General features: G+C 38.5%; 2 protein-coding genes across 2 annotated transcripts; both read left to right on the forward strand.

The window, feature by feature from the left end:
- The first annotated feature begins 3,407 nt into the window (after nt 1-3,407).
- LOC100889431 lies at nt 3,408-15,984 on the forward strand. The gene is made up of 8 exons (XM_030983595.1): nt 3,408-3,498; nt 7,511-7,726; nt 10,915-10,989; nt 11,438-11,731; nt 12,537-12,641; nt 13,265-13,351; nt 14,857-14,944; nt 15,391-15,984. Exons 1-8 carry the CDS (start codon nt 3,408-3,410, stop codon nt 15,662-15,664), a joined length of 1,230 nt encoding a protein of 409 aa, XP_030839455.1. The 3' UTR covers nt 15,665-15,984.
- Nucleotides 15,985-18,623: 2,639 nt separating this feature from the next.
- On the forward strand, nt 18,624-25,617 carry LOC115923037 (RE1-silencing transcription factor-like). Its single transcript, XM_030983110.1, has 2 exons — nt 18,624-18,773; nt 24,770-25,617. The coding sequence occupies exon 2, from the start codon at nt 24,774-24,776 to the stop codon at nt 25,440-25,442; it is 669 nt and encodes a 222-aa protein (XP_030838970.1). The 5' UTR covers nt 18,624-18,773; nt 24,770-24,773; the 3' UTR covers nt 25,443-25,617.
- The last annotated feature ends 1,915 nt before the right edge of the window (nt 25,618-27,532 follow it).

The raw sequence follows: 27,532 nt of genomic DNA on the forward strand, positions 1-27,532 counted from the left end.
GTTACACGCGTTACCATACGTACTATTTGTTAAGATGATCTCTTTGAGATGAACACTTTGCTTGTAAATTTTAAAAATATTCTTGACTTAACCAAACGATCTCTTTAAGATGATCAAGTTGCTTGTAAGTTTCAAATATATTCTATATCACAATTTAAATCCTAAGCCTTCGAAGATATTCTTTTACATTCTTTAATTTATCCTTTGTTGGCCAAATTAAAGTCACGGCATACCAAACTATTCGTAATACACTGTCGCCCATAAAGTTGTAGTGATATATTTCTTGATAGTTATTCTGATAGTTAAAGCTTATAATTATCTTATCATAACTTTATTAATCAATATAAAGAGTCATGGAGATTGATTAATGAAGTTCTGAGAAGATTCAAGCTTTATCAGGAATAAAACCATGATGTCACAATCATTACCTTGGGAGAAGTAAGAAAAATATATTCCGCCTTTATGGGCAACGGTGTAGTTAAAGGATACCCCTGTGTAATACTTTCGAAGTTGTCTAATATTTGTTTATATTTTTTTTCTTTCTTAAATGGTATTGTTGAGTTCATATCTGGGTTATTCCATGAGGGTTGGACAAAATATGACGAACTTCATGGTCCTCTAGTATATAATTCCTCAATGCATATGAAAACATTTCTTTAAGAATCATTTTCAGTTAACAAAGAAGTATGTGTGCTTAGCCAGAACAATTCCTGTTCAATTGCTACTCTGTTATATTAAAGCTTTGCTCAATTAATTTTTGTGTTGTTTTGTAATTTTGGCTTCCATATTGAAGACAGATATAAGCGAGGCTTGCCGTGACACCAGGGCCTCGTCTTACAAAGAGTTGCGATTGATCCAAATCAATCGCAAGTCCTCTAATCAATCGCAAGTTTGCAATCTCCTATATCTTATGTACATACTTGCGATTGATATCAATCGCAAATAAGTTGCGATTGATATCAACTCTTTGTAATACAGGGCCCAGGTATTTGTTCGAGAGTGATTTTGCATACCAGACTAAGTTTAAAGTTGAAGTTGTAACAATGCATTAAAATATGCATGCATACTAAAATGCCTGTGTTGTTTTAAATCTGATATAGTAATTTGGATAATTGTTGTTGGAGTCAATATAGGAGAATGCTTCTTGGCGATGCTTTCCAGTAGGTTCTTGTTTCATGTTATAATTTTGATCTTACTTTGTCAACTATATTCTTTATTGTGCAAACAATTGTTATATGAAATGAATAAATAAAATCGATCAATCAATTTCACAAAATGTAATCTCACCTTTATGGCATGGCCCAGCCAGTGTATGCCCTGCATGCATGCGAGACTGGAGATTCCAATCTCTCCAAAGTGCATACAAATGTAGCATTTGTAGGTAACTATTGTAGAGCCTACATACAGGTTCATGTTCGGGGGAATCACATTCTTACCCTTCGCTCTTTATTAGAGCCCTAGGCGTTGTTTCACAAAACCGTTGTAAGTACAAGTTCGTCGACATCCCATTGAAATGTGTGTGAACCTTCACACAAGCGTTTCAATGCGATTTCAGCGAATTTGTAATTATGACGGTTTTGTGAAACGCTGCCCGGGACGATAACATCATTTGTTTTCCTTCACATTTTTATATCAGATTATCTATTCAAAGTTTTCATTGTGACGTCATGACCGTTAATAATTCAGATAGAGGCAAGTATTTATGTTTTCATACTTATAGAAAGAGAAAGACATAATGAGGGGGTGAGAGAAAGGAAGAGAGAGAGAGAGAGAGAGAGAGGGAGAGGAAGAGAGGAAGAGCGAGAGAGAAAGATAGAGAGAAAGGGTAAAGACTGTGTTTGTGACAGAGAGAGAGAGAGAGAGAGAGGAGAGGGAAAGAGAGAGAGAGAAGAGAGGGAGAGAGAGGGAGAGGAGAGAGAGAGAGAGAGAGAGAGAAGAGAGAAAGAGAGAGAGAGAATAGTAATGAAATTATTTCGATTGAATGACAGTGACATTTGATACAAAATACCTATGCTTTTACAAGGGTGTATTAACAGAGCAAACTCTATATTTTTCTTTCATCAAAAAAGACAGCCATGGTTCAAATCTATAACATATGTTCCTCACGGTGCTAATTCGACATTTAAAACTTTGATTACAAACCGCGAAACCGATGTCTACTAGACACATTACATATTCACCTACACAAATGGTACATCATATTTTATGATAGTAATATTCATGTTAAAACATGCAGACTTACCAACTCTGCATACAGTATACCTGAAAGCGGAACTTGACTCTGAAAATTACTCCTGCCGTCCTCTATTCATACAGTACCTTTTTCAGGGTACTGTTTCACAAAATGTGTCATCCCTGACAAGTTACATTAACTGTTATAAGGTACTGAATTCATCGCATTTAATTGGTTGAGAGCAGATTTGTCACAGAATTTCTGCACATTGTTATTGATGGTAGGTTTGATGAAACGAGGCCCTGCTTCACAGAGTCTCCCAAGCGAAGAAGGGGGAATTCAGCATGATTACCCGCCTGTGAACTTCCGTTCTCATAGTCATAATCGAATCTCACAAAACTTTTCACAGTATTCATGTTCATATCGCATTCATCTGATCAGTGAATTAGCTGTAATAACGTGCAGTATCATCATGTATCATTGATGTGTTATTTGAAGTGGACATTTGTTCAGGATCCTCACTCATCTATTGTGATAATATTGGATTTATTCGAGCCACGCAGAGCATACATATACTGGAACATAAATTTGAGAAGGTGGTAATTACGAATAGAATAATAATATATATTTATAGAAATTCTAGTGTGTACTGAAGGTAAGGTAAGATGTAACTTACGATTTCTATCACCGGTTTACTATCGGCTTCTTCTGGCGGTCATGGATGAACCAAAATCCTCAAAAAGTTTTTTTTATTTGAGTATTTAAAGTAATACGGACGTCGGGGGGGGGGGGGGGGGTGCGTGCTAATTACTAGTCTTTAAGCCACTTCGGAGGTAGGTCTTGAACAAACCAGCCTCAAATATCCATATATCACTGCCTAAGTGATGGACATGATTTATCCAGTAGTGGTCTTGATGGACTAGGACCTAGGAATTGTTCTCATGCAATATAGATGCAATCGCAGTAAACTTAGCAACTACATTTGATTCCCTGAAATATGGGCCTATACAAATCTCTCACAGGTGTCATTCCTACATCATATCCTTCCCATGAATTATCATTACTGTTTTTATGTTTTGATTTGTATTATAAAAAAAAGTTGAAATATGATCCCATTATCACAATGAATCTCGAAATTTAACTGAATAAGCTCACGATCATGACGAAAAGGACTGCTAAAATTCTACCCCAATTCAATTTGCAGATTCAGCGGTGATTCATAGTATAACTCAAAATGGATTGGCACCATATCATCCTTGTATTCCTGGTGATTCTTTTGACGCAGTGCAGCAATCACACGGTCAGATGTGGCATGGTCATAACAGGTAACCAATGCACATTGCGCACGGGGCGTCGTTTGCGTGGCGTAGGGCTGCGTCAGTGAATGGTGTGGTCTCTGAAACCCCATGTTAAATTTACAATCTAAAAAAAGTGATTGTAAAAATAAACAACGCAAACAATGGTTTAAAATTACTTGATGGCCATTGGTGTAAATCAAAAGGCAATGAATTTGCCATAATTCTACGTAACGTTTATACCCTGTTCATTTGTGCATTTACTGATTTTCCGAAGTCACTCGCACATAGCGCGTCATAGACCTCTCTAGTCGTTGATGCAGCCCTCCAACAGAAAATGAAGCTTCGTAGGGAACAAGCGTAGGGAATTAAAGAAAAACTTGAGTTCTGTTAAAAAAAGAAAATGAATTCTCACAGAATCTAACGAAACTTACACTGAATGTTCAATATTACAAATAAATGTCATGTGCCAAAGAATTTTGGAAGAAAATGTATACTGGCTGAGTAATGAGCATAGAAAGATAAGGAAATCAGGGTGGTTCTAGCCCCGACACCATGTGTGTTGTCCCATATACATCTTTCTGTGTAAGTAATTGTTACTTTACCAAGACTCTGCCAAATTTATGATGATTTTGATGACTCCAGAACCTTGCATTACACACCATTACTTACATGCTATATGATCAACTTTTCTGATCCATTCCACACCTTTTCTTTCACAATGCAATCGCATTACCAGAACTCAAGTTTATCTTTAACGACCACAGATATTCAGTCATTGACCTAAAGACCTATTTGGTATCGCTAGCTCATGTTATTTCTCTTGAGTTATGAAATCCAGTAGATCTGTAACCAGAAAAGCAACCTATCTAAAGAGACCTAGAAATAATAAGACTATACAGTTAATTGTAGTTGCCCAAGGGTTACACCTTGAACAAGCAATTCAATGTCATGTCAATCTTTCAATTCTAATATTCTCACTTTAGGCATAAACCCATTTCTGTGAAAAGTAGTGCATCTTCCATATACATCACATATAGTCCTGTAGAAGTTTTTCAGACCTGGAAAAGTTGATAAGTACAAGTTTTTTTTTGTTGATTTGTGTTTCTAGATGGGTATTGAAGTAAATTCAGCTTGGTTGCCAGCTTGGCAACCTTGAACAACTTTTTTAATAGCCATATTAGCATAATCATCTAATTAGCATATGTGCAATATGTAATAATGTTGCTAATCTCAATCCAGGAAGCCTGAAAACATGGATAATACGACTTTTCAAGGGTTTTCTATGACGAGGAATTCATTTATGACACCAGTTTTTTTATATTCAAAGTAATGCAATTGTCTTAAACAGCATAATTAGCATAATTATGTACAATGTATGGACTTCATTGTCATTGTTTATTTATAAAGCCTAAAAATGGTGCAATGCAACATTGTAAATCACTTTGAAAGACTAATCATTAATTCATGAGAAGATATTCCATGTATATATAGTATAAGTAGCCTAATTAGCATAATATTCTAATTAGCATATATGTTCAAATTGGTATTAATGTTGTTAATCTCAATCTAGGAAGTCTGAAAATATGGATAATAGGACTTTTCAAGGGTTTTCTATGATGAGGAAATCATTTATGACACCAGTTTTTTTATTCCAAGTATTTTGGTTGTCCTCGACCGCCCGCTCGTCATTTTCGGGCCGCTCGCATTTTATTTATTTATTTTTTAATTTATTTTTTATTTTTTTAATTAATTAATTTATTTTTTATTTTTTTTTTTTGGGGGGGGGGGGGGGGGGAGCAATCTTAAATGCCAAACATACCATTTCATGCATTTGCAAGGATCAGAATGCGTCCCGTTGCCAGTTTTGTCTTTTCAGTACGCAATTCGGTATTTATTAAACTTTTTAAACATTTTTATTTTTCTATGTCAAAATGCCGTTTATTCAAATCAGGTTCTGAGCATTCTTAAACTCATTTTAAAGCCCATCTGTACTAGTTTACAGGAGGGAGTAGACCACCCTGCAAGGTCACTGGACAGGTGGTTATCTCATCAAATCAGCTCTCAGTTAATATAAGATAAAGAGGATCATGGGGGACCAATAGTCACCGATTAGGCATTGTTTGCTACATAGAGGGCGCAAGTAGCTATAAGTAGTACAATGGAGATTTAAAAGGTGCTGTATTTCAAAGCCCAAAATACTTTCTGTGTTGGTCTTGATATTAATCGTACATTAAACTTGTCTTTTTACCATATTAAAGTGTTTTATAGACTTTGTTTGTTTAAATGCTTGACAATCCCAATGATTTTTTTTTTTATATGGAAAAAAAAAATGGGAAAAAAAAAGAGAAGAAAAAGACACACAAAAAATAAAGTTTAAGCCATAATGCATGGCCGTCTAGAGGATTTTTTATTTTGGGGACCGGGATAAAATGCAATAAATCATTGAAAATTTATTGCATTTTCTGTTTCGTTTTTAATTTATGGTAACTGCCCCCTACCCTAGCCCCCGCTGCGTACAGTCATGGTTCAGTGACAAAGCAATGGCCTCGTAACTGTGAGGCTCCAGGATCAAAACCGTGTTGATGTGCAATATTAGTGCCCTTTTGTGGGGCATTAATCCTCATTACTGTCATTTATGACTTAAGAGCATAGGTCCCCTAGTTGATAAGCATAGTAGCATACACATGATTTAGCAGTCACGCAAAACACACATTGTCAAATTATTATTCAATAAATCTGAGAATGTATACTATTATCTAGATCTATTATTTTTAAATTATTTTTAAAATAATTCCATAAATTTGGGTAAAACAAAAATATTCCAACTATATGAGCGACAGTGTATGTGCAATATGTTATAACGTTGCTAATCTTAATCCAGGAAGCCTGAAAACATGGATAACATGACTTTTCCAGGAATTCAAGCTTGAGCAACGTCGGGCTTGTACTATCGTATTACATATTGCACATACAGCGTATATGCTAATTAAGCTAATTATACTACATCTACATGTACATGTAATATCTTCTCATGAATCAATGTGTAGTCTTTCAAAAGTGATTTACAATGCTGCATTGAATCAGTTTTTAGGCTTTATAGATAAACAATGACGATGAAGTCCATATATCGTACATATGCTTATTGGCTCTTTATCCTATTTAAGACAATTGCATTACTTAAAAATAAATAATAGTGAAATAAATGAATTCCTCGTCATGGAAAATCGTTGAAAAGTCACATTATCCATGTTTTCAGGCTTCCTGGATTTAGATTAGCAACATTATTACATACTGCACATATATGCTAATTAGATGATTATGCTAATTAGGGTAATTATACTACATATACATGGAATATCTTCTCATGAATTAATGATTAGTCTTTCGGAAGTGATATACAACGTTGCATTGCACCATTTTTAGGCTTTATAGATAAACAATGACAATGAAGTCCATACATTGTACATAATTATGCTAATTATGCTATTTAAGACAATTGCATTACTTGGAATCAAAAACTGGTGTCATAAATTAATTCCTCGTCATAGAAAACCCTTGAAAAGTCGTATTAACTATGTTTTCAGGCTTCCTGGATTGAGATTAGCAACATTATTACATATTGCACATATGCTAATTAGTTGATTATGCTAATATGGCTATTAAAAAGTTGCTCAAGGTTGCCAAGCTGGCAACAAAGCAGAATTTACTTCAATACCCATCTAGAACACACACACAAAAAAATTTGTACTTATCAACTTTTCCAGGTCATGTACATGGCATATGCTACCGTTTACTGGACTAATAGGCAATCTGTAAGTAGAGGGGGAAAAAAAGGGGGGGGGGGGGGGAACTGCCCCTCGTTCCTTCGAACGAGCTAGTGATTCTAAATATGTAATTTCTCTAGCAAGGCAAAAGGACCCCTCTGTTTGTATTTGTGTTGTGAATCTTATATAAGCATAAATAGTTATACAAGAATACTGATCACAGTTAACAATTTGTATAACAATTATTATTTTGGTGGTTTCAATTCCTGGGATAGATGTACGTCTTGTTGATGGTCCAACGTCCAATAAAGGCTCGGTTGAGATCAGGCAAGACAATGGATCATGGGAGACAACATGTGGAGTAAACCTTGGTTTCAATGACCTCATTGTCATCTGCAGACACTTGGGATTCACAGGAGCAAGCAGAGCAATAACAAACACACCTTATGGACAGAGTTCAACTCCTACCAGAGGGCTGAATTGTAGTGGTGGTAAGCATTTCATTTCTGAGTACAATTAACGAATGTGTCTCATCAAAACTCCCTTTTAAAAAGTCATGTATTTATAACAATAATAAACAATAATAATAAAAGTAGGTTCTTCTATAGCGCTCATGTCGAATACATTTTATTATTGATCAAATTTGCATTACAAAGGAGACGTAGCTTAGCCATTAGAAGAGCTGACTTATCGGTAGACACAGGGCATTACAAAAATGACATACTAGACAAAAATACAGGATGAAGAACAAACACGAAACAAATATATTGAAACAATTTCCTTTTAGGATAAAATGAAACAATGATGAATGTTTTGGCGAAAAGGTCGATAAATTTAGACTAAAATCACGAAGGTTTCCCTCGATATAAGGCGTCAGTCGTTGTATTTGGTTGGTGTGGTTGAACGATCTGTTTTTACCTGACTGCGGAAGCATGAATATGCTTGGAAGTAAGCAACCAAAGACCAACGGCTTTCAGTCCTCTCCAAGGAACTTAGTAATAATGATGAATGCCTTATCAAAAGGTACTAGATCGACTTTGTTTCGGATCTGGTATATCTGTTTGCGAGACCACTGCTCTACCTTCTACCCCTGAGCCATCTTGTCCGTAGAGTATATAGTGTGGTTTAAGATATTTTGATATAACCATAATAGTCCTGTAGAAGTTTTTCAGACCCGGAAAAGTTATTAAGTACAAGGTTTTTTTGTTGATTTGTGTTCTAGATGGGTATTGAAGTAAATTCAGCTTGGTTGCCAGCTTGGCAACCTTGGGCAACTTTTTTAATAGCCATATTAGCATAATCATCTAATTAGCATATTGACAATATGTATAATGTTGCTAATCTCAATCCAGGAAGCCTGAAAACATGGATAATACGACTTTTTAAGAGTTTTCTATGACAAGGAATTCATTTATGACACCAATTTTTATTTTTAAGTAATGCAATTGTCTTAAATATCATAATTAGCATAATATGTACAATATATGGACTTCATTGTCATTGTTTATCTATAAAGCCTAAAAATGGTGCAATGCAACATTGTAAATCGCTGTTGAAAGATTAATCATTAATTCATGAGAAGATATTCCATGTATATGTAGTATAATTAGCTGAATAAGCATAATAATCTAATTAGCATATATAAGTAAAATATGTAATAATGTTGCTCATCTCAATCCAGGCAGCCTGAAAACATGGATAATACGACTTTTCAAGGGTTTTCTATGACGTGGAATTCATTTATGACACCAGTTTTTTATTCCAAGTAATGCAATTGTCTTAAATAGCACAATGAGCATTAATGAGCTAATAAGCATGTGTACAATATATGGACTTCATTGTCATTGTTTATCTATAAAGCCTAAAAATGGTGCAATGCAACATTGTAAATCACTTTTGAAAGACTAATTATTAATTCAAGAGAAGATATTCCATGTAGATGTAGTATAATTAGCCTAATTAGCATATATGTGCAATATGTAATAATGTTGCTAATCTTAATCCATCGGAAGCCTGAAAACATGGATAATATGACTTTTCCAGGAATTCTGCCACCAGCTTGAGCAACGTCGGGCTTGTACTCTCAATGGTTCTGGCTTTGTTAAACATGGACAGATCATAGTTCGCACTGTTGTATTCGACATCCCTGGCCTATGTACGTATCTGTCTCACCACATCATCAATTCCATCATTATCATCTGCTTTAACCATCTTCAGTGTTTCCGACAGTCTCTCTAAATCCAATGACTGAAGCCCAACCATCAATGAGTATGATGACCCCGTCATTTCCTAGACATTTCATGAGGTTCGACAACATTGCCTTAAGACCAAGATAACCACCACATTGGACATACAATTTGTGAAGCTAAATAGAGTCCCAAATACTAATTAGGCTTATTACAATAATTAAATATTAAGCCAATTGTATTACTTAAAACTAAAAACTGGTGTCACAACTGAATCCCTCGTCATGGAAAACCCTGAAATAGTCATATTATCCATGTTTTCAGTCATATATAACATATATGCTAATTAGATGATTATGCTAATTAGGCTATAAATACTACATATACATGTAATATCTTCTCATGAATTAATTATTAATCTTTCAAAAGTGATTTACAATGTTGCATTGCACCATTTTTAGGCTTTATAGATAAACAGTGACAATGAAGTCCATATATTGTACACGTGCTAATTAGCTCATTATGCTCATTGTGCTATTTAAGACAATTGAATTACTTGGAATAAAAAACTGGTGTCATAAATGAATTCCTCGTCATAAAAAACCCTTGAAAAATCGTATTATCCATGTTTTCAGGCTGCCTGGATTAAGATTAGCAACATTATTACATACTGCACATATATGCTAATTAGATGACTATGCTAATTAGGCTAATTATACTACATATACATGTAATATCTTCTCATGAATTAATGATTAATCTTTCAAAAGTGATTTACAACGTTGCATTGCACCATTTTTAGGCTTTATAGATAAACAATGACAATGAAGTCCATATATTGTACATATTATGCTAATTATGCTATTTAAGACAATTGTATTACTTAAAAATAAAAATTGGTGTCATAAATGAATTCCTTGTGATATAAAACCCTTGAAAAGTCGTATTAACTATGTTTTCAGGCTTCCTGGATTGAGATTAGCAACATTATCACAAATTGCACATATGCTAATTAGATGATTATGCTAATATGGCTATTAAAAAAGTTGCCCAAGGTTGCCAAGCTGGCAACCAAGCTGAATTTACTTCAATACCCATCTAGAACACAAATCAACAAAAAAAACTTGTACTTATCAACTTTTCCAGGTCATGTACATGGTATATGGTACCGTCTACTGGACTATAACCATAACAACTTACAAACAATAATATAACATCATACAGTATGGAATATGGTCCAAAATAAAAGCAAATGATTGTGATTGAACAATTGAGTTGTACAATTCTGTGCAATCACACACAATACTTTTCGATTTTCGGAACATGATTTATGTTTAAAGGTATGATTTCTTTATTGTAGATTATGTACATGCCTTCTGATTTATTTCAAAATCATTAACAACGTAAAGTAAATTTTACAGTAATCTGTAATGACTATGATTTCAAGAGAAAATGACACAAGTTAACTCCAAAGCGTTTTTTCTCTTCTTCAGACGAAGATAATTTGTCTGAGTGTACGCTGTTTTCAAGTCCAACGTGTTCAACAGCAGGAGCAGCTTCGTGTCATGGTAATTAAAGTTTATTTTAATCAACATAGAAATCTGTATCATAAGCTCTTTCATAATCTGCGGAAAAGGGGTACTTCAATGGCTTAAAAACTTTGACTGCAGATGTGAAGGCCATCGCTTCAAATCCCCGACACTGCACTTATGTCGTTAGGCAAGGCCTTTTCTGTAAATTGATTCATTTCCACCAAGGTGCTAAATGGGTTTAACGGTAGAATGTGAATATCATTGTGGTAGGATTGACCCGTGGGCTCTTGTTTAAGTCTAGAGTGGTTGGTCGGAATGCTGTTCAAAGAATGATAATTGAAGGAAAAAAAAAAAATCAAAAAAAAATCACAATCATTCTTTAAAAAAAGGTACTTACACGGATCCTGCAGTATGTTGGATTTGTTTTGAATAAATGTGTGTACTACGTCAACATCCCATTTTAAAGTTTTGTTTTTGTTTACAGGTGATGGATATATCGGATGTTTTGTGTATAATGTGGGATACCCGCCGTTAACCGGCGAAGGCGGATTCGCCTCTTCAGCGATAAGTATTTCCTATTGCATCCAGTATTGTAACGAGTCAACCAGAGCTAACTTTACATTAGCTGGCCTCGAACATGGACAGTTATGTACCTGTGGTGAAGCGAGTGATAACTATAGTAGATATGGAGTGGGAACAAATGCTAACTGTCAGACTCCATGTGCAGGGGACCCTACCGATAGCTGTGGTGGGGTAGGATACATAGCTGTTTTTAGACGTGAGTAGTCATATTTTTGGGGATATATGTAAACCTCGAGCAAGACTATTATTAAACTGGACATATCGGACGGAATACAAAACATTGCCAAAAAATGATTGAGTGACTTGTAAATAAAACTTCAGTTACACCACTAACCCTATTTTAAACGGACTCCAACCCTACCGGATGCCATTACGTGTAATATTTCAGACATACCACTAACCGATTCTTAACCGACTCCAACCTGACCGAGGCCATTCTGTGTAGTACTTCAGTCATACCACTATAAACCGACCTTAACCGGACCGATTTTTTGTATTAACCTCAACCAAGGCTCTCAAATAATTTTAAACCGTCTCAAACTTGTAATAAGTTAGTAATATCGTTTTTTTATACCGGCATTTCATATGCCTTTGCAATGCATCGTGTCATGTTGAATAAGGTAATCAGAGTTGCTGTAGAATATCTGTTAGAAAAGCTTTCATCATTTCATCATTAAGTTTAGTCTTATCAGGCCACTTTTTGACATCCGTCGTCCTTTAAAAGAAAAAAGGAAAAACAAAGACCATCTCCCTGATTGCATGGTTGCGAGTAAAGTACGTGACCGAGAACCCGTGGGCCAAGTTTTTTGTATAATTGTACATGATATTGATTGTCAAACACATTATGCATCTGTGGTCTTGTTTGATATTTGCGTGGTATTATCAGCTATCAATATATAACATGTCATATTTTAAAATATGGCATGTGTAGAATGTGTTTGAATCTCTTGGTTCATCAACTTCTTCTGCTGAAACAACAAATTGTTATTCATTGAACGTAGTTGTCCAGTTAACGCCTCCCCCTACTACGGTTGCTGATACGAGTCCGACTCAGGCATCTACTCCTTCTACTTTTCTATCATCGGATCAATTGGATGTTAACACTGGTAAGAATCAAATCGATCGGGATTATGCTCGTACGAAGCAATTTTTTTTTGGGTCCAATTTTTGAGGAAATATGTAAAAAAATGTATTCAAATTATGCTAAAAAAGCTCAAATTATGCCAGAATTTTGCAAAAAAACCCCGCCAAATTATGCCAGGCATAATGCCAGATGCTGAAAGGGTCAAACTTATGCCAGAAAACATAGTTATGCCAGATCTGGCAACACTGACGATAGATGTATTTCTAGTAGAGGTCAGTGGTACAGAAGCATCATCGCGCGCGTCATGCAGTTGGTGATGCATTGTGGGACATGGCTGTCGACTTTTTGGGACATATAATTATGGATTCTGGTGGGAAATTTGACAACCATTCGGGTATTCACCTGATAATAGATCTAGTGATAGCTTTCTTATATGTACATAGTATTGATTGTCCAACACAGCATACATCTTTGGTCGTATTGGATATTTGCGTGGTATTATCATCTATCAATATTATAACATGTCATATTCTAAACTCTGACATGTGTAGAAGATGTTTGAAACTGTTTGTTCATCAATTTCTTCCGCTGAAACAACACATTTTGTATTGCTGAAACGACACTTTTTGTATTCATTGAACGTAGTTTTCCAGTCAACGCCTCCTCATACTACGGTTGCTGATACTTCTTCTACTTTTGCATCAACATCCTGTCAAGTGGATGTTAAAACTGGTAAGAATCAAAGCAATCGCGATCATTCTCGTCAACATTGGGATTTTCATTGAATTGCGGGCATTTAAAATATTAAAGGCAGTGTATTTTACCGATATCGTTCCCCGGCTGCTGTAATTTTTTTCTTTTCGATTGCGCCACCTTTCGGTGAAAGCGTACGGTCGATGGATTTCTGGTTCCTATACAGAAGCATGGTCACGCGAATTCGGGTATTTACCTGATAATAGATGTTATCAAACTCCGGAAGTGGCTTTCGATTTTACGATCAACATGTCTTATGTAATGCACTCTGCACTTTCCACCTATCGCCTCATTATGAAAAGTCATCATCATATGTTTCGTCCACGCAAAGACTCTCCGAGAGACCGAGGTGGGGGACGGGGTATTTCTTGGGGGAAAATCTAATTCGCTGCGCGTAATACTCGTATACCATTAGTAGTATTTCCACCAAGTCTGCATGGTCTCAGCGAATTACGACATATGCAAACTGCCGATCATATATCTTTAGGTATGGCGACCTCTCCATATTTCACACGTGACCAAACTTCACGGTGAACATAAAAGAAAACAAATCAATGAACCTCAGTTATTGTCTAGTTAGCCATGATATAAAAAGTAAGTTCTTTGGTCCTATAACGGTTTTTAATACAAAGATTCGATTATGATGATTTTAATAACTGTCAATTCTAGTATACGAAATTGTAAATTAAAGAGGTATTATTGTTGGAGGTTAATAGAAAAAACTGCAAAATTACAGTATGAAATGTTACTTAATATATTCCTTATACTATACTAACCCTCTAACATGAAAAGAATCCTGAAAAAAACTCAAACCACCAAGATATTTATGGTTTTCTTTGAAGGCGTCACTGTGCGACACCCTCTAATAGTAAATTCTCCCAACTTTTTCAGAATTTTCAAACCGTTTTTCTATGAAAATAAGACTTAAAACAGGCTTTAAAAGATCTTTTTACACTTAAATGTCTGGAATGATATATGGAGCCGATTCATTGCTTTGTAACGATTTACACCCACCTAAAATCAAATTAAATTGTAATAGTTGGGAGAGTTATGAAATTGATCAGATAAGTTTTTCCCAATTTGTATCATAAATAATGGTCTGTTTTCACTCAAACTTCCAGATTATCTTTAATTGTACATCTAGCATTAAAGTCACTAACTTAGCACCATTATCTCTCATCTGAACAATGTTACCAAGGTACCAAAATAGAACAATTAAAACAATAACAAAGCAATGGAAAGGAAGTAGAACTAAGCTATCATAATTGAGTGTTTTCAAATGTAATTTCTAACGGGGAAGTCCACCCTGATTTAAAGTGAACTTTTCTAGAAGCAAACAAATTAGTGGAAGAGTTAAGTGAATGTTTGAGCAAAATCCGATTTAAAATAAAGTGTAAAAGGCAGTACAAAAAAACAACGATGTGTAAACGATGTGTAAATGGTCCAATTGTCTATAAATTCTTATCTGATTTTTTTCTCTCCAGAAATCGCCAGCACTCTCGCTGTGGGCATACTACTTGCTTTTGTTACCTTGTATGGTATCATCATTACATTGATGTACCTCCATCTCAGGTGAGATATAAACCAAGCCCACCGCCCCCGTCTTCCATAGCGCCCCAGCACTCATAAACACCCACAATCACCCAACACGCATAATAATAGTTATTTTACCTGACTGCTAAGAAAGCAGAAATGCAACCAGACGGCCGACGGATTTAGGTCCTCTCCGAGGGACTTGGTAATGAGGATTAATGCCTTACCAAAGGGCACTAGCGCATCGCTTTGGTTTCGAACCCGGGTCACCGGATTACGAGACCATTTCTCTACCGACTGAGCTATCGCGCCTCCTCCTAATAAATAGATAAGTAACAAATGATAATGATGATGATAATAATAATAATAAAAATGATCCAATTCATAAAATAATAATAACAATTTGAATTATTACATAGGAGGCGCTGATGCTATAACACAACTATGTTATATTTCCCCAATAATCTTTCTTTCCTCCATGTCAGACGCTCTAAAATCGCTCTAAAACCGTCAGTCAGTGACAGGGAGGGTCAGGAACTCGATCCCTACACATCCTTAGATGCAACAACTATGAAGCAACCAGCCTACGAGGACATCAAAGCAACTAGACACGGAAATAGATGCCACACAAATGCAATCGAGGGCGTAGAATATGGAAATCAAAGAATAGTGGAGCAAACAGCTAGAGTGAAGAAATCAAACTTGGGAGTAGCCGATGAGAATACTGAGCCGGAGTACGAGTTGCCGATTGAAAAGTGATTCCATGAAGTAGGACCCAGAACGAGCTTTAAATACAGTCAAACCTGACGATTAAGGTCACTCAAAGAAAATGGTTGCCTGTCTATAGACAGCTTCTACAACACACTTAGCGTTCTTTAGGGAGACAAGATGCATAGCACCAGAGGGAGAGAGGTGGCTATGAAGACAAGTTTGACTGTATAGCATGAGCTCTATATACAGTTATAAACGTAGCGAGTTTGTCAAAATATTATAGGCCGTTACTTGATAATCTTTGATGTTGTTGTTAATTTTGTCATTCTTTTTCTAACGAATAGGATATAGGCTGGCTGTGCTAGGCCAGTAAAATATCAAGGTTTCGGATAGGATACGGATTACAATAGATTACTGTGATAAACAAGGATAGGATTATTTTTACTAGAACTGAACTCGATAGAGGGAGTTTGAGTGTACATGTACACTGTCGCTCATATTGTTGGAATATTTTTTCTTACCCCAATTTATGGAATTATTTTGACAATGATTTATTCCTAATAGATCTAGATAATAGTATACATTCTCAGAATTTATTAAATAATAATTTACCAGTGTTTGTTTTGCGTGACTGATGAAGCATGTGTATGCTTCTATGCTTATCAACTAGGGGACATACGCCCTTAAGTCATAAATGACAGTAATGAGGATTAATGCCCCACAAAAGGGCACTAATATAGCACATCGACACGGTTTTGATCCTGGGGCCTCACAGTTACGAGGCCATTGCTTTGCCATTGCTTTGCCACTGAACCATGACTGTACTCAGCGGGGGCTAGGGTAGGGGGCAGTTCCCACACTTAAAAAAAGAAAGAAGAAAATGCAATAAATTTTCCATAATTCATTGAATTCCCCCGGGTCCCCAACCTCTGTACGGCCATGCATAATGGCTCAAGGCATGGGCACACATAAGTTTTGTTTCTTAAGGGCGTAGGTCCACCAGTTGATAAGCATAGTGGCATACACATGCTTTAGCAGTCACGCAAAACAAACACTGGAAAATTATTATTCAATAAAATCTGAGAATGTATACTATTATCTAGATCTATTAGGAATAAATCATTGTCAAAATAATTCCATAAATTGGGGTAAAAAAATAAAATATTCCAACTATATGAGCGACAGTGTATGTGTATCATTAGCGTATTAAGCCGAAGCAAGGGTTAACTTTAAAGCCATACTGTACTAGAAGCACTACTGCAAACTCCATATAGTTCAATCTCAGGTCAGCTGCAGCAGTATGGTCCCAAACGAGAAATTTAATTCGTCATCGGAACGAATTAGGTGGTCTGGCCCTACCTGCGCTGTTGGTTTTCGCATTGAGTCCTGTGTCTGCTCAGTGGAAATTAGGTATTGGGTAACGCACTGTTGGTCAGTTGACCATGAGATGGAGCTGTGCAATAAACAGTTCGCTGGTTATTATCATTATAATTATCATTATTACCATTTTATTATCATTAATTTTATCATTATTATTATTGTTATTTCTTTGTTTGTTATTTTAACTTACTTGGACCAATGTATCTCGTTGATCTCTGTGCTTTGCTTACTCTCGTGTTTGTCGCCCTCCAACGTTACTTCTGAATGCGGGTCCCTTGCAAATCAAAACAAGAGTCGTCTTTCAAAATACGCGTTTTTTGCACCGTAAACATTTGATATCCTATTTCTATGAAGAAAGGAAAATTTCCACATTCGAAGGTTCGAGTTATCATCAAAAGTACTTGCCCTTACGCAAGACTAGAACAAAAACCATAGTCAAATAAAATAGTATTGAGTATTGAGGCCTACCGTTTGAGTTTGAGGTGCAAACTCATAATATTATTCCTTTCAGTATTGCACCAAAGCAAATTAAAACCTCGTTTCCACAGGGGTCAAATTTGCCGCAGTTAAGATGACGACATAACACTTTGTTTCGATCGGATTGCCAATATGGCTGAGGCGATGAGCCGTGCTTAATTAATGCAAAATCAAATTGAATATTGTTTCGATGCACTCTCCTGGTTATAAATGATTCTTAAGTGTTATTATTTTTTATTTTAACTGTTTGTTGTCATCCATATGATGATAAATCTAAACCGGATTTATTATTTCAATGTAAACTGAGTTGATTCATTTGATTTAATATGATTTAAATCGATTTGATCTGAATTGATTTTATTTTGATATGACATGACATGACATGATATTTTGTATGATAAGATACGATATGATGCGATTTAATAGGCCTATGTTAAAATATGATTATCAGGGCCCGCGGAACGACGGGGGTCGGAGTGCTCGAGCCCCCATCTATGTAAATACTGGACCGGTGTAAATAATTGTTTTTTTGTGCGAAAGCTGTTCTCATTCGAGGAGTGTGGAAGTGGTTCGACTGTCTAGTGGGGTATGAATGTATCTCGTTATTTTTAAACTAAAAATGGAGGAAATCGGGAGAGGTAACTCGTTATTAATTAGTTGGAACATAAAGATGCCGAGGTGCCAGGAATACGAATCAATAATTTTTAAGAATTTTGTCTTGTAAAAATAAGCGGTTAGTGTGGGAATGAAAGTAGACATTATGGATTATTCTTAATGCACGCTTATATATATATATATATATATATATACATGTGTATTGAACAATAGTTAAATGCATAGATGGATGTTTTTAGCGGTATAATGACATGTTTGTAGCAGATGGATACTCAATCATTCTAGTCATAGAGTTGTTTGACTGTTGTATAATGCATGACACAAAGAGTCATAATTTCATTGTAATATTTCACAAAAACTACCGTATCATTTTCTCTAACCATTTTTAAAATCCATATATTATACAATGTAGCAATTATGATAATGTTAATATCTTATTACAAAGCGCATTTGTCAAATATTATCGCATAGAATATGAAATACATTAGACATAATTTCTTATACTTTCGTGAGTTATTATTGGAAGAATATATTGTGACGGAATGTTACAGTGTTTAACCTGAAGAGGGCGACATTTTGGTCAGATTGATATAAGTGATTTGATAACGCTGCGAACGGGCAGTCCGTGTTTTGTATTGATGCAGTAAGGAATGCAGTAAAGTAAGCTGAAAGATCAAACATCATTGTAAGTTGTCGTTATTTGTCTCGGATATTACTTTGATTGAAGTGATTGATGAATGCATGATTGAGATCCTCGTTGAATAGTTGTGAGTTGTGAGAGTCGACTGTCTGGGAGAGTTGACTGATTTATAAGACGAGACCTGGTTCGTGTCGTTCGGAATTGCTACCAAGTTCATGGAACCAGAACTCGTCACACTGGTGGCAGCGGCGGGACAACTAAAACAGCGTGGGTCATGCTTCCAGCGTGAAACTACATACTAAGACACGGACTCAAAACACGCCACCTTTTTAGGTGCTAACGTGAGCTGCGAACTATCGAGAAGTGCAGCCAGGTGAGGTGCCAAGTTGAGGTGCCAAGTTGAGGTGCAAGTTGAGGTGCCAAGTTGAGGTGCCAAGTTGAGGTGCCAAGTTGAGGTGCAAGGTGAGGTGCCAAGTTGAGGTGCCAAGTTGAGGTGCCAAGTTGAGGTGCCAAGTTGAGGTGCCAGGTGAGGTGCCAAGTTGAGGTGCCAAGTTGAGGTGCCAGGTGAGGTGCCAAGTTGAGGTGCCAAGTTGAGGTGTCAGTTGAGGTGCCAATTGAGGTTCTACTTGAGGTGGAAGTTCTTTGTGCTACAGCTCTTAATAAATTCACCATGGATAAAAAGGAGCATCAAAGGTCCTCAGTTAATGAATGTGACCTAACTCAATTGAACACAGAGCTGGAACGTCTACGAATGGAGAATCAAATTTTACAGTTGGAACGTGACAATGCACGGTCAAAAATTAATCTGATAGAAGCAAGACAACAGGGATTGTCTTCACAAAGTACCGTCAAGCTTGGACAGTTCGAAGAACCATCTGTGAGAAGGAGAGTAGATACGGACATAGTTTTCAATGGACCGTACACTGAGAGAAACAAGGGTGAAAACACGCCCGAATGTGGAGAGAAGAAGGGCTTGTATCCTGAGCTATTGACCCCAGACCGGAAGGTTGGAACCGATTGTTCGACTCCTGTGCCGGATACCATGTTTTCTCAAGAGTTGGCTGGGGACATTGGGTCCCCTTTCCTTGAAGGATTCGATCCCAATTTTCCATGGGAAAAGGCCAGTGGAAGAACGAAATCGGCTCTTACGAAGAAGCCTGACAACAAGCAGGGTGATGTGGAAATAAAAGAAGAAGTTTCTAGAGATTGTTCAATAGGAACAAAACAGAGCCAAAGGCCTTGCATAACACCTGATCGGTTCAATGGACAAACATCGTGGCATCAGTACTTGAAACACTTTGAAGCATGCAAAGATATAAATGGTTGGACAAAGGAGCAGGCAAGTGCTTTTCTGACTGTAAGCCTTCAAGGTGAAGCACTCCGTCTGTTGGACCATCAGCACGATCGCAAACTTACGTATAGGGAACTGACCAAGCTCCTAGAGCAGCGATTTGGCCCAAGTCAACAGGCAGAAAATTTTCTGTTTGAATTGCGTCATCGCCGTCAAGGCCAAACAGAAACACTGAAGGAACTTGGCCAAGTCATATGTGAATTGGCAATCAAAGCCTACCCAGACATTCCAGAGGTTGGGAGAAAAAGGCTCGAGAAGAACCATTTTATTGAGGCAATAGAAGACCGGACTATCCGAGAAGGAGTGCACAGAGCTAGGCCAAAGGACATTGACGAAGCTATTCGTGCGGCCATAGAGACAGAGAACTATGAAAGAATCGAAGAAGAACGAAGATCGGAGAGACGTCCGCACAAATTGGTGAGGGGTTCAGAAAAGGAATCTGAGCAACTCATCCAGAGATTGGAGCATTTGTGTGAAAGGCAGGCAACACAATTCGAGACAATGACAAGGCTCATGAATGAAAGATTTCTTTCTTCTGAGAGAGTTCCCAAACCACCAACTCCTGGAAATTCCGGCAAGAAATGGCGGAGAAAAGAAGATTTGATATGCTTCAACTGCAACGAAAATGGACATTTCGCAAGGGAATGTCCTCTTCCTGAAAAGGAGAGGTCGGGAAACGACGAACAGCTGACCGGAAGGTCCACGGGAAGGCTGTAAGAAGTAACGGACCTAGTCGACTTGATGATGGAAGGATTGTAACACTTACACCTAACGAAGAACCCAAGCAAGGCTTATTTGTAGAGGGTACCATCAGGTCTATAAAATGTAGATTCCTCATCGATACAGGTTCAACTGACACAATTGTTAGAACTGACATGTACTACAGTATTGCGAAAGAGCAGAGACCGGTTCTTGAACAAGACAACGTCAGGGTTCAGCAGGTAGATGGAACGCCACTTGATGTGCTAGGAGTTGCCTGGACAGAAGTCAAAGTTGGAAAGACAATCTTTCCATTAAAGGTCATCTTTGCTAATATTAGGAACCAGGTAATACTTGGAATGGACTTTTTGATTCCAACCGCTGGGGTTCTAGACTTCTTCCGGCTGGAACTCATCTTGAACGGGGAACACATTCGATGCCTTAACCAGATAGGGAGATCATTCCTAAGAAGGATTTTAGTGAAAGAAACTATTGAGGTGCAACCAGGTCAAGAAACGCTCGCGCAAGGTGAGATCGCCAACTGTGTGGACGAGATGACGGGTACTGCCATAATCGAACCAGTTGCAGGCGGAGGCGAATTGGCTCGCCATGGGCTGGTGTTGGCAAGGTCCCTTGTCACTGCAGAGGCAGATGTTTTGCCACTGAGGTTGTTTAACCCGGGGAACAACAAGATAACACTTCGCCGGGGAACAATGGTCGGGATGATCTCACCAGCGGAAGTGCATGAAAGTGGGGAAAGGACAGAGAATAGTGGAAACGATGAAGTTCCTTCATACCTACAAGACTTGTTGCAACGAAGCCTGAGCAACATCGATCCGAAATATCACCAAGCTATCAAACAGTGCCTCGTGGATTTTCAAGATGTATTTTCTTCTGGAAGTCACGATTTGGGCCGGACCAATGCTGTCAGACACCACATCGAAACCGGCAATTCAAGACCTATAAGACAACGCCTTCGACGTCACCCTATCGTCAATCAGCAAGAGATTGATCGCCAAGTCAAATCATTAGTGCAAGAAGGTCTCATCGAACCTTCCGATAGCCCCTGGGCAGCCAATGTAGTGCTTGTGACTAAGAAGGACGGTACAAAACGGTTGTGTGTAGATTACCGCGGCCTGAATGTAGCAACTGTAAAAGACGCCTACCCTGTCCCCCGAATAGATGAGACCTTGGATGCACTAGGCGGGGCCAAGTGGTTTTCAACCTTAGATCTAGCTGCAGGCTATTGGCAAGTTGCCCTTGATAATGAAGCTCAAGACAAATCATCTTTTGTGGTTCGCGGTGGCCTATACAAGTGGAAGGTAATGCCATTTGGGCTGTGTAATGCCCCCGCAACTTTCGAGAGGTTGATGGAGAAAGTGATGGCTGGTCTACAACGGGACATATTGCTCATCTATTTGGATGATGTAATAGTGTTCGGTCGGACAGTTGATGAGCAAATCGTACGACTTCGCACAACATTGGCGCGGCTCCGGGAAGCCAATTTGAAATTGAAACCATCCAAGTGCAATTTGTTTCAACAGTCGGTAAAATACCTAGGTCACATCGTGTCTTCAGAAGGAATCACAACCGACCCTGCCAAGGTCGAGACCATTCGGAATTGGCCCAATCCCACATGCAGCAAGGATGTTCGAAGCTTCTTGGGGCTTGCATCCTATTACCGCAAGTTCATTCGCGGGTTCGCATCCATCGCATCACCACTTCATGAACTGACTGAGAAGGCTAGGCGTTTCGAGTGGAATGACGAATGTCAAAGAGCTTTCGAAGAGTTGAAGGAGTGCCTTATCCAGGCTCCGATCCTAGTATGTCCCTTACCAGAGGGGGATTTCCTGCTTGACACTGATGCCAGTCAGAATGGTAAAGGGGCTGTGTTGTCCCAAATTCAGGAAGGCGAGGAAAAAGTAGTCGCTTACGCAAGCAAGAAGCTATCGAGGGCTGAGAGGAACTACTGTGTGACCCGTCGCGAGCTGCTAGCAGTTGTGTTCTATTTGAAATACTTCAAGCAGTATCTCTACGTTAGGAAGCTGACCGTTAGAACAGACCACGCTTCTTTGCAGTGGCTCCTCAACTTCAAAAATCCAGAGGGCCAATTGGCACGTTGGATCGAGGTTATCGCAGCATACAAACTGACAATACACCATCGTCCAGGAAAGAAACATGTGAATGCCGACAGTCTGTCCAGAAAACCATGTTCTCAATGTGGCCTTGTTGATGACACAAGTGACGGCGAAGACACATCTACAGAGACAGATACTCCCTCCGAGCAAGTCCAGTTCCATTGTAGGGCAATTATTGCCTTACCTGGGGTCACTCGAGAGGCCTTAAGAGAAGGCCAGTTGGAAGATGATAGTATGAGCTGGGTATTGAAGGCTAAGGAAGGAAGAAGCTGTAGACCAGATTGGGAAACAATAGCCAACTCGACAGCTGCAAAGAAAACGTACTGGGCTCAGTGGGACCAATTGGATTGCAAGCAAGGAGTACTATGCAGAAAATGGGAGACGTCGGATGGGGCATGCGTGAAATGGAAGGTTATCCTGCCACGGAAGTACCGAAAAGAATATCTAGAAGCAATCCATGGGGGTACAATAGGAGGTCATCTAGGCGTTACCAAGACATTGTCAAACGTAAAACAGAGGGTTCATTGGTCAGGCATGTCAGGAGACGTGAGGTCATTCATCCGGTCGTGTGACCTGTGCGCCAGAAGAAAATCCCCCTCAAAGAGGGCACGTGCTCGACTTCAACAGTACGAGGTGGGAGAGCCAATGGAAAGAGTAGCAATGGACCTTGTCGGGCCTTTACCCAAGACCATCCATGGGAATCAGTGGATCCTTGTAGTAGGGGATTATAAGAGCAAATGGATGGAAGCGTATGCGCTTCCGGATGCTCGAGCTACAACAGTGGCCCAAAAGTTTGTCGAAGAATTTGTGTGCCGTTTTGGTGTCCCTCGTGAACTACATACCGATCAAGGAACTAATTTTGAATCGCAGGTGTTTGCAGAGATGTGTTCCCTGTTGGGCATTCGAAAGACAAGAACAACAGCTTACAACCCGAAATCAGATGGGCTCATTGAGAGGTTCAACAAAACCCTCATCAATATCACCGCCATGCTCATCGAGCAGTCAAAGAAGTCTAGGGAATGGGATGAGTGCTTGTCATATGCAACTAGCGCATATCGCTGTACTGCACAAGAATCCACGAGAGAGTCACCCAACATGCTCATGCTCGGGAGAGAAGTGACGCTTCCAATAGACCTGACTATGGAGAATCCAAAGTATCCTAGCTGTGATGAACCAAAAACAGACTACGCTGAAAAGCTACGCCAGAATCTACAACAAGCTCACGAACGGGCTAGCGAGTGTCTTAGGAAGAGTGCCAGGCGTCAGAAACGCAATTATGACAGGAAAGCTACCACCACTAATCTCAAGGAAGGACAGTTTGTTTGGTTATATGATCACAGCAAGAAGAAGGGGGTTTCCCCGAAATTACAGCTGCGATGGATGGGTCCTTACCTAGTGGTTACGAAGATCTCAGATGTTACGTTTCGGATTCAGCTGAGTCGCCGATCGAAAGCAAAGGTAGTACATGTAGATAGGCTCAAGCTGTACACTGGTGAAGATCTTCTTGCATGGGAATATCGCCTTAGAGTTCCTGAGGAGGAATTTCCCTTTGCTGATTCTCCTAATCTTTCCCCTGAGGTCATACCAGAAGAGATCAGCCCTGCCAGTGATGAAACTTTGTCAGATGATCATCAACCCCAGCTTGATGAGACCCCTGCTGATGACCAACCCCAGCTTGATGAGAACTTGCCTGATGATCATCAACCCGGGTTCGATCTTCCCACTGATCTACCTCAGACTCCCGTGATTGAGAGTCGCTATCCCAGAAGAAAACGAAAACCACCAGATTTCTTTTATTAAATAAGAATTATCGACATAAATAATTATTTGTGTTTTGTTCTTCACAATTGCAGAATAATGTCTGAGGAGTGGAAGAAACCAGAGGACTTGGATGGGGACCGGCTTTACAAGTGCCGAGAATGTCTTTCCACGTTCTTGTACCACCGCAGCCTGATGCGCCATATCGGGGAGAACCATCGGGATGGATCCCGGAAGTGGAACTGCAAGACCTGCGATTATTCCTCTACCAGGCGGGGGAATTATGAAAGGCACGTGGACGGACACCGAAAGGACGAACAGCGCACGGTTTCCAGAAGAGAGTCGAGCAAAGAAAGAGAACCGGTGGGCCGGGGCGGTGAAAGGGCAAAATCCCCAGATCGACGTTGTCCGGAGACGAAGAGAGACGACAGAGACCAGCCACAGGAAAACAACACATCCATTATAAGTGTACATCCAACTCCAGTGCCTAGTATTGATTCTTCCAGAGATGCCAGAGGCAAGCCTCTTGCCATGCTTAAGAGAGCCGCATCCCAGGATGAGGTGGTTTCGTCATCGTCATCAGCATCATCTTCGTCGGAAGAAGCTGAGAGTGGAGGAGAGGGTGCCACTGGAAATGCGCGTACAGACAGACCGGTTTTCAAGAAAGCGAGAGTTGAGAAGAGGATTACGACGACCTTTACTATTGAAGGACGCGTAGTTCGTACGAGAAAGACGAAGGAGTTCTTCGACCGCTTCATACTTGTTTAAGTTAACACTAAGTCTTACTGGTTTACTTGATCTGTTTTGATTACAACTATAGGCCTCAGTTTACAAATTGCTTAAATCAGGTAGGCCTACTAGAGGTCAGGTTTTTTTGTTGTTGTTGTAACTTAAGTATTACTAGTGATCTTACGAGAAAAGTGTTTTGATATTCTTTACATTTCCAAACTTATTTTGGACATTGTTGATCAATGTCTTTGTATTTGTGATTACTTGTGTTATATAATTATATATCTATAAAAATAACAGGAAGAAGAGAAAAAGGCAAATGTGTAGCTTATTACGTTGATTTGCTTGGACTTTCTTATAGATTGGTTAGGAAAACAAGAATTAATAGTAAAAACCGTTTTACATGTTTTTAATGCCTATATTGTTGAGCTATGTTTAAAATGTCGTTTCGGTAGGTTTAGAACGAGGACGTTCTAGTCTAAGTGGGGGGTTGTGTGACGGAATGTTACAGTGTTTAACCTGAAGAGGGCGACATTTTGGTCAGATTGATATAAGTGATTTGATAACGCTGCGAACGGGCAGTCCGTGTTTTGTATTGATGCAGTAAGGAATGCAGTAAAGTAAGCTGAAAGATCAAACATCATTGTAAGTTGTCGTTATTTGTCTCGGATATTACTTTGATTGAAGTGATTGATGAATGCATGATTGAGATCCTCGTTGAATAGTTGTGAGTTGTGAGAGTCGACTGTCTGGGAGAGTTGACTGATTTATAAGACGAGACCTGGTTCGTGTCGTTCGGAATTGCTACCAAGTTCATGGAACCAGAACTCGTCACAATATACTATGCAGTGTAGCAATTATGATTATGACTAAGTGCATTTGTCAAGGATTATCGCATAGAACTGAAACACATTAGATATAATTTCTTATACTTTTGTGAGTTATTAGTAGAAGAATATATACTATGCAGTGTAGCAATTATTGATAATGACTAAGCGCAGTTGTCAAGGATTATCGCATAGAATATGAATACATTAGACATAATTTCCTATGCTTTTGTGAGTTGTACAGTAGAAGAAGATATATATTCGATTTTAGAGGACATGCATTGTTTTTTATCTTTCACTTTAAAAGGGATTATGAAGAATTAATTGTTATTTTACTTTCATCATCAGGTGTATATTCATTTTGTCAGCTCTCCCAACAGATTTAAAATTGAAGGTGAAGGAGGTTCCATTATATACATGTATCCAGTAGACATACTAAGTAAATAAACAAAAACAAAAAAACACGTTGCCCGTTTGGTCCAAAATTAGAAAGTTTAAATGAAATACACAGTATATTTGGGACCAAAGTTGCCAAGCAGAGAGTAGGTGGGTCGAGGCGGAGTGGTAATAAAGAGAGAGAGAGAGAGAGAGAGAGAGAGGGGGGGGGGGAGGGGAAGAGATGAAGAGAGAGAGAGAGAGAGAGAGATAGCGAGAGAGAGAGATGGGGGAAGGGAGAGAAATAAAGAGATGGAGAGAGAGGGGGAAGAGAAAGATAGAGGGGAGGGAAAGAGAGGGAAGGAGAGAGGGATAGAGAGAGAGAGAGAGAGAAGGATGAAAGAGACATGCCTTACCAAGTATTGCAGAGTTTGATTTGATTTGATTTAATTTGATTTATTGGTTTCTGCATCTTTTTTTTTTTTTCATCATACATTTGCATCAACATAATATGGTTTGATACAATATTTTAAGTGTATATAATTTTATACAGATTATAAACGAGATTAAACAAATATATTGAATGCATAATTAGATGCAGGAGGGCTACAGAAATAAGCAAAGTAGCTTGAAGTGCCCGCAGCCCTCATACAAATATAAATAAAAAAGAGTGTGACTTGCAGAGAAGAAAAGGAAAGGGGAGAGAAGGAGCGTTGGTAATAATACAATAAATCTCATAGATCTGCTGATTGAACGCAGGTTCAACCATGAATGGATAAACGATGCTAGGTCATGGACGATTACACATCATTGTTGAATATACAGTCAATGTACACACGAACATGAATACAGTAAAATTACCCACGGGTTAAAAAAGTAATTGCTATCATATGAATCACGTTATTTCCTTACGTGGCCTAATGCAAA

The sequence above is a fragment of the Strongylocentrotus purpuratus genome, unplaced genomic scaffold, assembly GCF_000002235.5.
Source record: "Strongylocentrotus purpuratus isolate Spur 01 unplaced genomic scaffold, Spur_5.0 spur5_scaffold_13, whole genome shotgun sequence".
NCBI lineage: Eukaryota > Metazoa > Echinodermata > Echinoidea > Camarodonta > Strongylocentrotidae > Strongylocentrotus > Strongylocentrotus purpuratus.